At 39.2% G+C, this 12,489-nt stretch overlaps 1 protein-coding gene across 6 annotated transcripts in view; it reads right to left on the bottom strand.

The window, feature by feature from the left end:
- ZNF143 (zinc finger protein 143) overlaps nucleotides 1-12,489 on the bottom strand; it is a 37,818-nt gene that overhangs the window by 7,924 nt on the left and 17,405 nt on the right. For all 6 annotated transcript variants that reach the window (XM_074543421.1, XM_074543423.1, XM_074543422.1 and 3 more), the window contains exons 7-11: nucleotides 11,374-11,448; nucleotides 7,216-7,335; nucleotides 6,162-6,237; nucleotides 3,959-4,084; nucleotides 865-1,044 (exon numbers count right to left, since the gene is read on the bottom strand). In XM_074543421.1, the coding sequence (XP_074399522.1) occupies nucleotides 865-1,044; nucleotides 3,959-4,084; nucleotides 6,162-6,237; nucleotides 7,216-7,335; nucleotides 11,374-11,448 (577 nt within the window). The remainder of the gene's footprint in view (nucleotides 1-864; nucleotides 1,045-3,958; nucleotides 4,085-6,161; nucleotides 6,238-7,215; nucleotides 7,336-11,373; nucleotides 11,449-12,489) is intronic.

Genomic DNA, 12,489 nt, shown 5'->3' with positions numbered 1-12,489 from the left:
ATTTTTCTCCCTATCATTCCATCTAAAACATCCTTCTGATGAAGGCTGAACGATACAGGCTGAAAGCTGCCATTACTGTCATTGTACTGAGAATTTTGTTCTTTTATTACTGGAAGCCCCATAGTTTTCTTCAATGATCAGATATATAGACTAGTATCACTTGAGTATTGAAAGCTCTGAGGAAATCCATAGGAAGCATGTTTATAAACAATTATGGTTTCATAGACCTTCCATTTAAAAATCAATGGAATGAGTGTCCAAATTACATTGTAAACTAAAAATATAAACTAAGCTATAAAATGTTGCTCTATGAAGCTTGTCTGTGTTTCTATAACATACATAATGCTGCCAAGCTGATTTGGTTATCATCACTGGCTTTTACACTTTAGAGTCTTCAAATTTGTGCTTATTATTTCTGCTCACCAAATAAGTATTTTCACATCTAGTCTATAAAAAAGGAAGTTTTGACCACAGTTCCAGCAGCAAGGAAAATACAGCTGGGATGAAAGGGTGACTCATAACAGTGAGCCAAAGTTAAGCTCAGACTTGTCCTTTACTGGTATTTATTTAAGAAACAGCTCACAAGGGAGGCAAGCCCCAGAATCATATTAAGGATTCAGCTCAATGCCCAGTTTAAAAAACCTTGTATCCAAACCAAAATGATTCTGCCTTGACAGCAAGGTGGGAAATCTAACTGCTTAAATATCCTCAGCTGAGGGGAGAAGACACCGAAACAGAATTACCAAGCCAAGTCATAAAATATGACTATACCAAATTACAGCACACCAAAACATTGTTCACAAGGAGAATGACAGTCTCTCCCAAGCAGATTCCACTTCAAAGTACAATAAATCACTCATGTACCTGTGTGTATTCTCACATGATTCTTATAATTAGTTGCACTGGCAAAAGCTCTCCCACATCCTGGCTCTGTACAGTAATAAGGCCTCTCGCCCGTGTGTGTCCTGATGTGAACCTTTCTAATATTAGATGTTGTGAATGACCTGCCACATCCTTCAAAGGGACACTTAAAAGGCCTTTCACCTGAAAAAGAGGACAAGAAAAGGTGCACAAGCAAAGGTTACAAAAGAATGAAAATCCCAAGTTACACTTAGACTTGAATGTAGGCACCTAAAGCTACCTAATTTTATCTGTGAGATCCTCAGTCAGAAATACCATGAACATGACAATGTGGAGTGTTCTAGTTTAGCCAAAATGGACAAAATTCAGGAAAATCATACAGTCTGTAAGCTAAATTATGATGCATTTAGATTAATACTTTAACATGTATAGAACAGACTGTTTTATACTTTAACAGTATAAAACAGAACTGATTCATGCATAGAATCAGTTGCTTGGATTAGCTTGCACACTGACCATAATCTAACAACTGTTTAACAACCTTCCCTATCCATACATATATTCTCCAAACCAAGTGTATCATACCATTGATATTTGACAATTGTTAATTCTTCAAATGAAAAAAAAATCTTTATGATTTAACATATAATCAGGATAAACATGGATTAAATGGATTAATACAACTTGTTATAGAAAGTATTAACCTTAAAAAAGAACAAACTTTCTAAAGAGAAGCAGCCATAAAACTCAAGTTTCAAACCCCCAGACCAAAGCAAATCACAAATACAGGTTCTTTTTGAGTAAGTCTTTCTGGGTAATACAAGTTTAAGCACAATAACTTACATCACTGCATTTCACCATGAATAGCAGACGAGGCCAACCAATAATACTGCAATAACCCTGACCTTTGAGATCTACCAAAGCACACAGAGAAGGAGAGCAAGGGGGGTTAAATTTGGAGACACTGGAGCCACTGACAGGATGTCCTGGGGTTATTTCCCACTTCTAGAGCCAAGTACATTCCACACGCTGAGCTGCTTACCAAAGAGCAGAATCTGAGAGCAAGAGCAGAACACCACTACCTTTGTACCACTGTAGGTAATTAGAAATAAAAGAACAAGTCCTGATAGACAGTAATACCACAAAACTCCAAAGCAGATCGCTCCTTGGCAGAGGAAACTACAATTCACTCCTTCGGGCGGCTGTTTGGGGAAGGTTTTGCAGCTTCCTGCCAAGGCAGTGTGTATTTCCCGAACACCTCAGTGTTGTGTTACCATGGCTCCCCTAATCCTCGCTGCAGTCAGGACCCCAAACAGTCCCAAAGCAGCAGAGCCAGCCCCACCCAGCAACAGACCCTGCACCAGAAACCAGGTCAGATCCTCCAAAACAATGCCCGCAGGAATGTCACCAGACCGGTCCCTGGAGGGGCCTTTTCAAATTCTAATGTTCTTCCTAGCTACGGGGACCTGTTTCCAGGTGACAGCGAATTGCAGCTCTAGAAATGCAAAGCCTTAAGGCTGTACCCCCCTGCAGCACCATCCACAGCAGCTCTCCCGATGCCAGAGCCGCGTGTCTGGGGAGCTCATGGGGGAAGCCAAGGCAAGCATTTGATGGCACTAAAAGTAAGACTGGACTCTACTCAAAGACGGGGAGAAGTCACTTCTGGTTAAAACAGGCAGAAAGTGAAGGAAGTGCTGACCCTGATGTGCCTCCTAAAGAAGGGAAAGGTTTCTGAGGTGTGGGAGAGCCCAGGGCTGCCCCCTGCCCTGCTGCAGCTTGCAAAGGCATGAGTACACAGTGCTCCATCCACCTGCACAGAGCTGTGCTGCACTTTTCCTCTCATTCTTCAGCTTCCAGGAAACTCATAAATCTAAAATAAGACACCTCTGGCCCCTGCTCTGCTGGGAGAGTATGATTCTATTACTCATACTGTTCAGGTGGGTAGGTTACATAGGGCTGGCTCAAATCTTATCTCAACTGCTAAACAGAATTAAATTACCTCACGCCTTCTATGGCCATAAAAAAGGAAAGAAAACAGTCCACAGATAGGAAACCTTTCAGTTCATAGTCTGTACTTGATGCAGTGCATATCAACAGTCCTCTTCTAGAGCTGACATGTGTTCACACTGATGTTTAAAAATCAAAACAGTACTAATCCCAACATAATCTTTTTATGTATGGAAGTCCAAACAAGCAGAAATATCTTAATGTAATCCTGAGTTTTAACAATTTTTATTGCCTATATTTACATTCCACCCCCCATATTATAAGTATTTTTAACTTGAAAAAAATCTAAACCTCTACTTTTTTTATTGTTTCTTCTTGACTCACAGATTCAGACAGTTCAGTGGAAAAGCTTGTCAGTGTTCTAGCAGAGACATCAACATATTTAATGGAATGGGTTAGCAAGTGATAAATTGTCCTTCCTACATTTAGGGGTTGTTTTTCTTGAAGATCACAGGCACAAGGGAGACATTGTGCAATCTTATTTACACGTGTGTGCAGCCACAGAGTTTTGCAGAGTGTAGTGTGCTGTCTAGAATTTGTGGTTTGGCTTTCAATTTAATGTTTTTAGACAAAATGTAAGATTTTCTTTTTTGTGCCTTTGCAAGTTTTAGTAGCTGTTGGTTTTCTATGACACTTTGGTTTTTCTGCTGGAAGAAGAGATGTGAAATGAGGATAACAAGCTCAGAATATCAACTTTCATGGAGCTGGCATGCGAGTTATATTAAAGCACCAAAACTGAGGAACACTGAAGCCATTTCTAAAAGTCAAGACAGATTACTGAGGAAAAGTTCCTTGTTCTGTTACAGCTGCAGATGGAACTGTAAAGGCAATGAGTGACTCAGTGGCAATGTAAGTGAGGCACTGCTAAAAGTTAGTGCATTTGCCATAGCAGTGTGAATGCTTTAATACTTTTTCCAAGAAAAGCATGCTGGATTTAATGCTTACCATGCTGAAATGCTGCTGAGCTCACTGGGCTTCAGAAAGAGAATATACACAGGCTGATTTTGTCAGTATAAAGTCACAGAATGAGGAAAGAGAAAGAACTAAAAATGCACCGAGGTGAATGAACAAAGATGTGTGCTGAGGGTACCTGTGTGTGTCCGAATGTGCTTCTGCAGGTCTCCAGAAGTCTTGAAGGACTTGGTGCAGTTCTCCTCGGTGCAGCGATAGGGCTTCTCCCCGGTGTGCGTGCGCACGTGGCTCTTCAGCCCGTACCCTGGGGACACAAGGGTGTGAGCAGGGCACAGCACACAGCCAGGACACTCAAGGGTGTCAGCAGGGCACCAGCACATACAGGACACTCAAGGGTGTCAGCAGGGCACCAGCACACAGCCAGGACACTCAAGGGTGTCAGCAGGGCACCAGCACATACAGGACACTCAAGGGTGTCAGCAGGGCACCAGCACACAGCCAGGACACTCAAGGGTGTCAGCAGGGCACCGGCACATACAGGACACTCAAGGGTGTCAGCAGGGTACCAGCACACAACCAGGATACTCAGAAACCAACACACAATCACAGCACTCATCAAACATCACCAGCAAAAGCTGGGCTTGCTATTCCCCTCAGCAGTGTTGATGAGTAAAATTTACTCTTTCATTCTTTGCAAGCTCTTCATTCTACCCGACAGAGCAGCAGATCTCTAGGTAACAGTTTAGAAATTCTTAATTCTTTATTTTTTATTGTTTTATTTATTTCCATTATTCTTCTCTTTCCCTTCAGAAGGATAAACTGCAATTATGTGGACAAATATTTACTCTGCCTGCTGAAGAAGCCATGTGCTGTGCATTCCATTGAGTTTTTACCTCTTCCCACTACTGTCATCAAAATGATATTTAGTTATTTGCTCACAGGAAAAGCAATAACCACAAAAGAAGTCAGCAGTAAAATCACATATACAGGTGCTAACCAAGAGCAGTCATAGACACTCATTCTCTTTAAGATTACTTTTAGGAACTCATCATCATCAAAAGCTCTACCAGTCTGAAGTGAACTTTGGATCAGACCCTCTATCAATCATTTTGCAATGAGCATTTAAGCAAAATTTTCCTTTCAGCGCTTCACTGAAAAGATAATGAGCAAAGAAGCCTGAAACAGCCATTTTAGAAAATGAACCTGAATGTCACTTGTATCCACAAGTGATGTATAAATTTGTACAAAATAAAGTCTGTAAGAAAATGACATCTGCTTTAATTTCAGTGAGTTCTCCCCAAAACAGCTTAAATTCCTGTTCTTGATGTTTTTAAAAGCATGAAGCATGTTAACCAAGCTGAGCATTAATTCCCATTTATATCTAAAATAAACTCAATGTCATGACCCAACCCAGGAGAGTTCTTAACATTTAAATCAAAGACTACTCAGTACTTAAAGTGAATTTGGCCAAGGCAAGGATTATTGAACTACAACAGTACAATGGCTCTGATCAAAAGTACAGTGTTTATAAACAAACAGCTGTTTATAGCCATACACCAGTGTGTTGCAAAGGAAGAGAGTACTTAATGACATAGTTTTCAAATCCTTTTACAAACACTATGCAATTAAACTTAGGTGCAGCCCTTTAAAAGTGTGCTTGTTTCCCTTTTGACTCTTTGCATCAGTATTTATTTTGCTTGTTTCTATTCAAAGCAATTGTAGCAAATGTATTAGATCAGATTAAGTTATCTCAAAATATCTTATTAAAAAAACAGAGTCTGACTTTTCTAAGCATGATACTAATTTACATTCCAAGTAAAAGAATAAAATTTCAAACAAGTTTTGCTCTTCCACTTCCTTCCATGTTTCATTCCTCATAATTGCATTTTGCACAATCAAATTCCATCTCAGGGAGAGCATCATTTATGAGCAGAGTAATCTGTACAAATGGAGAGTTCCCTTCATGACAGATGTCACTCTGATACAAATTCAATAAAGAACACTTAAACCAGCATCTTCTCTCAAAGTTCCTTTCAAATTTAGACCAGATGATCAGGAATCTGCCCCTAGCCTAAGGTTCAGCTTTCTATTATCACCTCATTTAACTTTTGCTATTAGTTTAATGGTAAGAAAAGCCTATTTTTAACATTATTTGACTGTAGATGACAGGAGAAGAGTGAGGGAAGTGTTGAGTGCTTCACTTCCTTCCCCCTTCAATAAGAGTTAAACCTCTCTGTCCTTTCTATTGTTACACTAGATGAAAATGTAACTTTTTCCAGTTGTCCCAACCAACTCAGCAGTTAAAAAAGGCAATATTAAAAATTTAATTTATTCACACACAAACACTAACAAGCAGGAGGAGCTAGTCTGCACAAGATTACCTGTTGCAAAGGCTTTGCCACATCCAGGATGCTCACACTGGTATGGTCTGTCTCCTGTGTGAGACCTTTCATGCACCTGTTGACATCCAATACAGTGACTTAATGAAATGCTGTATCTGGTTACTTCAGCACAGAAAGAGTTCATTCTCAAAGCCCACATATTTTATTTATCTTACTAAGATTTACATTGAAGTGTCTGTTTATGTCAGTGATGAAAAAAATAACAAAATATGGTAACAACATTGGCCCTAAAACTAAAGATGTCTCTTTTCAAGGTCTAACCTGATCCTGCCAGTCAGTTTGGCACAAAACACTTGTGTAAATACACGCACAGTTGCCATCATGCACTACACTAAAGACAGGAGGTAAATATGCCTCAGAGCCCACTCTCTATCTGATTTTTGACTCCACTGAATGCTTCCAATGATGCTCTAATATTGCAGAAACCTCTACAGCAAGGACATCATTTTAGCAAGTGACTCCTAAAGCCAGCCACTCACTGACCCTGTGGTCAGAGACAAAGCAGCACTGTGAGCAGGTTACCTCATCAGCAAGGGACTGTGCCAGCCTCAGCTGGAATGTCAGCAGCCCTAGACCATTCACCATTTCAGTAACTCCTTTACTTAATTTAAAATAAGGAAGAGAATTAACAAGTCACCATCTGTGAAAAGATGTGCCATCTTTTCACTCTGAATATTAATTTTGAAGAGTGTCACTTTGTACTATGATGGTGAAATATTTCAAAACCTGAAATTTTTTCATGATCATGCATACATGTAAAGTTGATAAAACAAATGCTGGATTCCGGAATTTCTGTGACACTGCTGGTAGGAACAACCTCCCCATGCCGGCAATGAGCAGCTGAACATGATCCCAGAACACAAAGTAAACTCAGCTGAGCACCACCAATTACTGTAAAATCAATCCAATAAACATCTGACAAAACACCCCCATTGCAACTGGCTCCCCCTCAATTTCTATTACTTTTAACCACATAATCTTTCCAAAAATATCATATTTACAAAGTAGCAATGCACATTTTACATCTCCTCACCTTAAGATGGTGAGCTGTTGTGTACAGCTTTCCACAGCCATCATAATCACAGCGAAAGGCTTTCTCTCCAGTCTGCTGAGATTTTGCTGTCACTCTTGTTCCATGTCCTTGCAAGACAATCTTAAGTGAAAAAGAAAAAAAAAAATTAAAAACCCCAACCACATATTAAAAAACAAACAACCAAAAGGGATCAGAGCAGTTACACACTTTATTCTGCTATCAAGCCAGAGCTGATTTCGACAGGTTTCTTTTGTTTCTCTTTGCTCTGCTATGCCATGTATTTCTGAGCCCTCAATAAATAAACTAAAAAAAACTAACTGAAAACCATGATGGAAACTGTAAAACATTTACTTGTACCTAGCAAATTTAAAAGCTTGCATTAATTAGTCCAATAACAAAGACAAACTATTTTAAATATAAGCACAGTGGTAAAATGACCAAATTAGTAGACAGACAAGTAATAGGTGCTAGATCTGTTCCTAACAGAAATCAGTTATAAATCAGACCACCTTCAAATACAAGTTCATGGAAAGGCCAAACAATTAAATATCCTTAGAATGAGCATTTTTTGAAAATGAAGTAAAGCATTTTGAACTTGGTCTGCCATGCATGCACTTTGATCAAACTAATTGGAGCGTTGTGAGCCAGGTTCTACTCTCCCTTGTGGCATGTCAAGAAGAAAATAAACAGCACAGCTTCAGGAGGCACCTGAAAACCCTTGTACAGGCTCCTTTCTACACTGACATGCAAGAAACATGAAAAAACCTGACATTCATACAGACAGAACACAAAAGCAGCAGCCCAAACATCAGCACTTGCACACAACTCGGTGCAAAGCAGTCGAGACTGTTTTATACAGTCTGTCCTTTCAAATCACCTCCCTTCTGTTACAGATCCAATTCTATTCCAAACTGTTAAAAGAAGATTTCACAGGGTGGGTGAGGAGACAATACTCTCAGCAGAAAACAGTGTCAGGTTGCTCACAGCCATATCCAAACAGGTTCTGAGTATCCCTAAGGGTGGACACTCCTGAAGCCTGCTCCCAACGTTCACATTCCCAACTAATTCTTTTGGCAACTGAGGCACTGAGGCTTTGCAAACTGGTTCCCTTTGCTCAGTAGCCTGCTTAGACTGCCTCTTGCCATCCCTGAGCTCCATTCTGCTCCTCCTGTGCCCTGCTGTGATGCCCTTCTGCAGATACCAAGGAGGTTAAAATTCCCCATGAGGCCGCGGGCCTGCGCACACCAGGCTTGCTCCACTTGTCTGGAGAAGGCTTCATCTTCCTCCTGACCATAACCTTGTGCACAGTCACCAGCTCAGCACCCACTCTGGGCTGAGCCACCTCCCAGCCCACAGCCCTGTGCTGTTCCCTGTGGAAGGGCAGCTCCTGCTGCTCTCCTTCCCAGCTGGCCCTTTTAAGAGCCTGGATCCATCACCACAGCACTTCAGCCACCTGAGCCCCCAGCACAGCTCCCTGCACCAGGGAGGCTGCAGCAGCACACACCTTTATTTCCTCTTCCAGAGGATCACAGATTTCACTGCTAACACCTTTCCTACAGATCCTTCAGAGAGGATGGAATAATCTGGTACCTTCAGAATATTTGTAAGACTAAAGGAGCAAAGTTTAATACAAAACTTTTAATCAGCTGAAATGTTCAACTCCATCACTTCAGAAAGTCTCCTCTGGAACCACAGAGAAAAATAATCTGGATCAAGAAACCATTACTGCTACTATTGTTTAACCTATGACAGCATGAATCACAGAAATCACTTCAATACATTAAGGATCATAAAGAACACATTTGGTTGAGAACTGAAGCACTAATTATTTTTTTCCTATCTATATCTCTACTACTATTTCTTTGTTGTTCCAGCATATAAAAATAGTCATATAAAATATGTGTATACGTGCTAAGTTCTGCCATAAAGCTCAAGTATGCCAAAGTTGAAAAGAAAATGAAAACAATTCTGTAATGTGCTGATATCTGCAAGGAAATAACCAGTCATAATCCTACCAATATGAAGATGGATACCAAAACTGGGGAGGCAGCACCTTTCTAATAATGTGGAACTTACTGAGAGGAACTGTGTGCTTCAAATACTTTTAAACAGAAAGAATAAATAAATAGAATTTAACACCCTGTATTTTTAGGAGATCACAAATGCATCCTGATCTCAGAAAGGTAACACAGGAGAAAAACAAAGATCTTGGATCAGATTTTTCTACTGCACACATAAAAGCAGAATCATATAACCCAAGTGTGTATTATGAGCAGATGGGTATGACAGGTTTGAAAGGAAATAGTGCGATATCCATTTGGGCACACAGAGTCTTTTGTTTTCCCATGTAGAAATCACAAAGAGGTTTTATGCTTTTTTTTTCTTTGCTGAAACACCTAACTAACCACATGCAAGTCTGAGTGACTGCTTAGCAGTGTGACATCTGTTCTGTGCTGTTCCCTGTGGACTTAGAAAGTTTATAAATATACACCTATTTAATTCTACATCTAAATATGAGACTATTTTATAAATTATAGATTAATACATATGAATACAGAATGAGTTACAAGCAGGTATCTACTCAAATCAAGATATAAGAATGATTTCTATTTTTATACAGAACTGATAGCTGTGGGCCCCTTCAACTGAAGGCCAGCTGTAGTCACCTTATAAGGGTCAGAATTTGAGCCTAAGCCTCATTACCTTTTGGAAAGATCAGATCTTGTTTTGTTTGGAACATGCAGTGCTCCACAGATTGGCACATTTCCATATTGCACATATGTTGCCATATATGTATAAGATAAAACCACATTGAGTTTGCTTTGGGGCTGAAGCCAAAATCAATATTTAGGTGGATACTGATTACAAGTAATTCTGCTTAATTGGCTCTTACTTCAGGTAAAACCAACAAAGCTTTTATCTTACTCCTCCTTGAATTTTGCCTTTCATTGGAATTGTACCTCTATTCCAACCTACAAGTGCGAACCCTCTAAATTTCTTGATTTCATTTTCTGGAACGTGGTCCAATACAGTAAATAATGTATTAGTTATTCTCTCCTTCCACAGTCATGCCACACAGGCAAAAGTAAAGTGTCTGCAGCTTTAAATATTGTGGGATCTAACTTGTAAAAGATAAAAATAGAAAATTTGAGCTGTGAGAGGTGAGCCTATAATTATTCCTTTCACAGATTATGTATTTTGAGCTTGGAAGAAGACATTTTTCCTCCTTGCCTACTTCATTATTTCTTAAATTAAGCAAACAGGAGAAAAAGTTTGCCCAGAGAAGCCCCATTCTCAATGCAGTGACTTTTCCATTTTTGATTTTTTCATCTGAACATGTGAGGATATAGAGTTTTTAGTGTTATTTTAGTTGCATATTTGAAGCCCAGGATATATTTTTGTCTTTTTCTTTAATAAAATACATTATAATGCCAAATACCATTCTCCTTACATAATTTTATGGATCTTAGGGAAAAAAGCTTCAGACTTAGTAAGTTGCACCTGTATTTTCCATTACCTTTTAAACTTTTACATTAATCTTTTAACATTTAAAGGTTTGTAAATTCTGTGTACAAACAATATGGATCCAGAAGAAGCTGAAGTCTTTTCTCTTCTTTAAGCATTCTCTAGGAGCAACACTCTTAACTACTGATTCCTTATAAAACCTGCTGTAAAGGTCAGGGACCCTAACAGGGCAAGTGGAACCAACATAAGTCATTAAAGAGAGAGAACAGTTCCAGACCTGTGCCTGGAATGGTCTCTCCTAGAAGAAATTTAATAACTGAGACAGCATTTTTCTGCTTAAAATACTACCAAAAGTCAGCTCCTTCTCTGGAAAGAACTTCTGAAATACTTACACTCTTATTGAAGAAATACTCAGGTCAGCTTGAAAAATCTTAGCAAGCCAACATAATTTTTAATTACCTTTTAACAGGAAAACCCCCTAGACAACAGTAAGTATTAGAAGATCTTTTACACTCTTGTGACAGGATCTTGTACAGTGATACTATAATCTATCTGTATAGTTTGAACTCCACAACTTCTGAAGGGTAGAAGCAAACCATAGTTCATGGCTACAGGACTCCCTGTCATGCACCTTGCTGGTCAGAAAAGACAAAAGAAATAAATATATTTAACTATTTTGTATTAAGAACATACCTGCATTTTTTTATCTTGTTCATTTTCACCTATAATTCCCGTGCTACTAACACTGTCATTTCCATCAATAGACACCTGAAAAACAAAGTTGAAATGGGAAAAACATTTACACCAGTTACTTTTATTCATCTGAGAAACAGATTTCCTGAGACAGTTCTTGGGTTTATTATTTCATAGCTCTCTAGCTCCCTCTTGGAACATGGTTATCCCATAGCACATGAACTTACACAAAAATCACCACTTGCAGCACCTGCATTACACAACAGCAAAGTTGTTTTTTAACAAGCTAGGAAAGACTGCAAGAACTAAGGATGTTAAATTAATAGACTGACAAAAGTATTACAATAAATCAATAAATTTAACAATACTAAGTACTGACAAAAAACCCCAAACATTTACTTATTTTATAAAAAAGATATCTCTCTCACTCCATTAAGCAGAATGTACTTGTTCAAACAGCACAACTGCTTTTTGAATCAAAATACCTAAGACAATATGCTACATCTCAATTTGAACAAGTCAAATTACAGTTAAGAAAGGACTTGGGTATTGCTACATAGGTTTGTTTTTAAAGACAGTCTCCAGGAGGAGAAAGGTATTGCTGTTTCCAAGGAGCTCATAAAAATTTTTGAAAGACTTAGATGTTAATGTGAAAGTTTTATTTAAATAAAAATGTAATTACCCAATTAAAAAAACACCCCAAACTCTCTCACAAGCAGCAGCTCAAAGAACAGCATGTTACTGGTCACTATACAAAAATTAAAGTATATTTTGCATAGTTTCCCATCCCTAAGTTGTCTCTGTACTAACCACAGGCATCCACAATAATCTCTGCCTCCATTATATTCAGGGCTGAGACTGATGCACCTAAGCCAAGTCTGAGTGATTTTATTCTCCAGAGCAGTTTGGCAGGACCCCTCCCTCCCCAGAGCACAGCAGGCCCTGAGATCACTGGGGTTGTGTGCAGCACCTTGCCCACAGCAGCAGCCCCAGCAGTTTGCCTGGAGACTGGCAGAACTCATCCCAGGAGAGGTTTTCACACACTCTCTCTAATTTACACCATTTACTTTTGGGGACTTTGAGCTAAAATAGTAATAAGGAAAGTGCCCAAACAGA

This window comes from Zonotrichia albicollis, chromosome 6, assembly GCF_047830755.1.
Source record: "Zonotrichia albicollis isolate bZonAlb1 chromosome 6, bZonAlb1.hap1, whole genome shotgun sequence".
In the NCBI taxonomy this organism is placed as follows: Eukaryota; Metazoa; Chordata; class Aves; order Passeriformes; family Passerellidae; genus Zonotrichia; species Zonotrichia albicollis.
The sequence above is the reverse complement of the archived record's forward strand: the minus strand, read 5'-3'. Positions and strand labels throughout refer to the sequence as shown.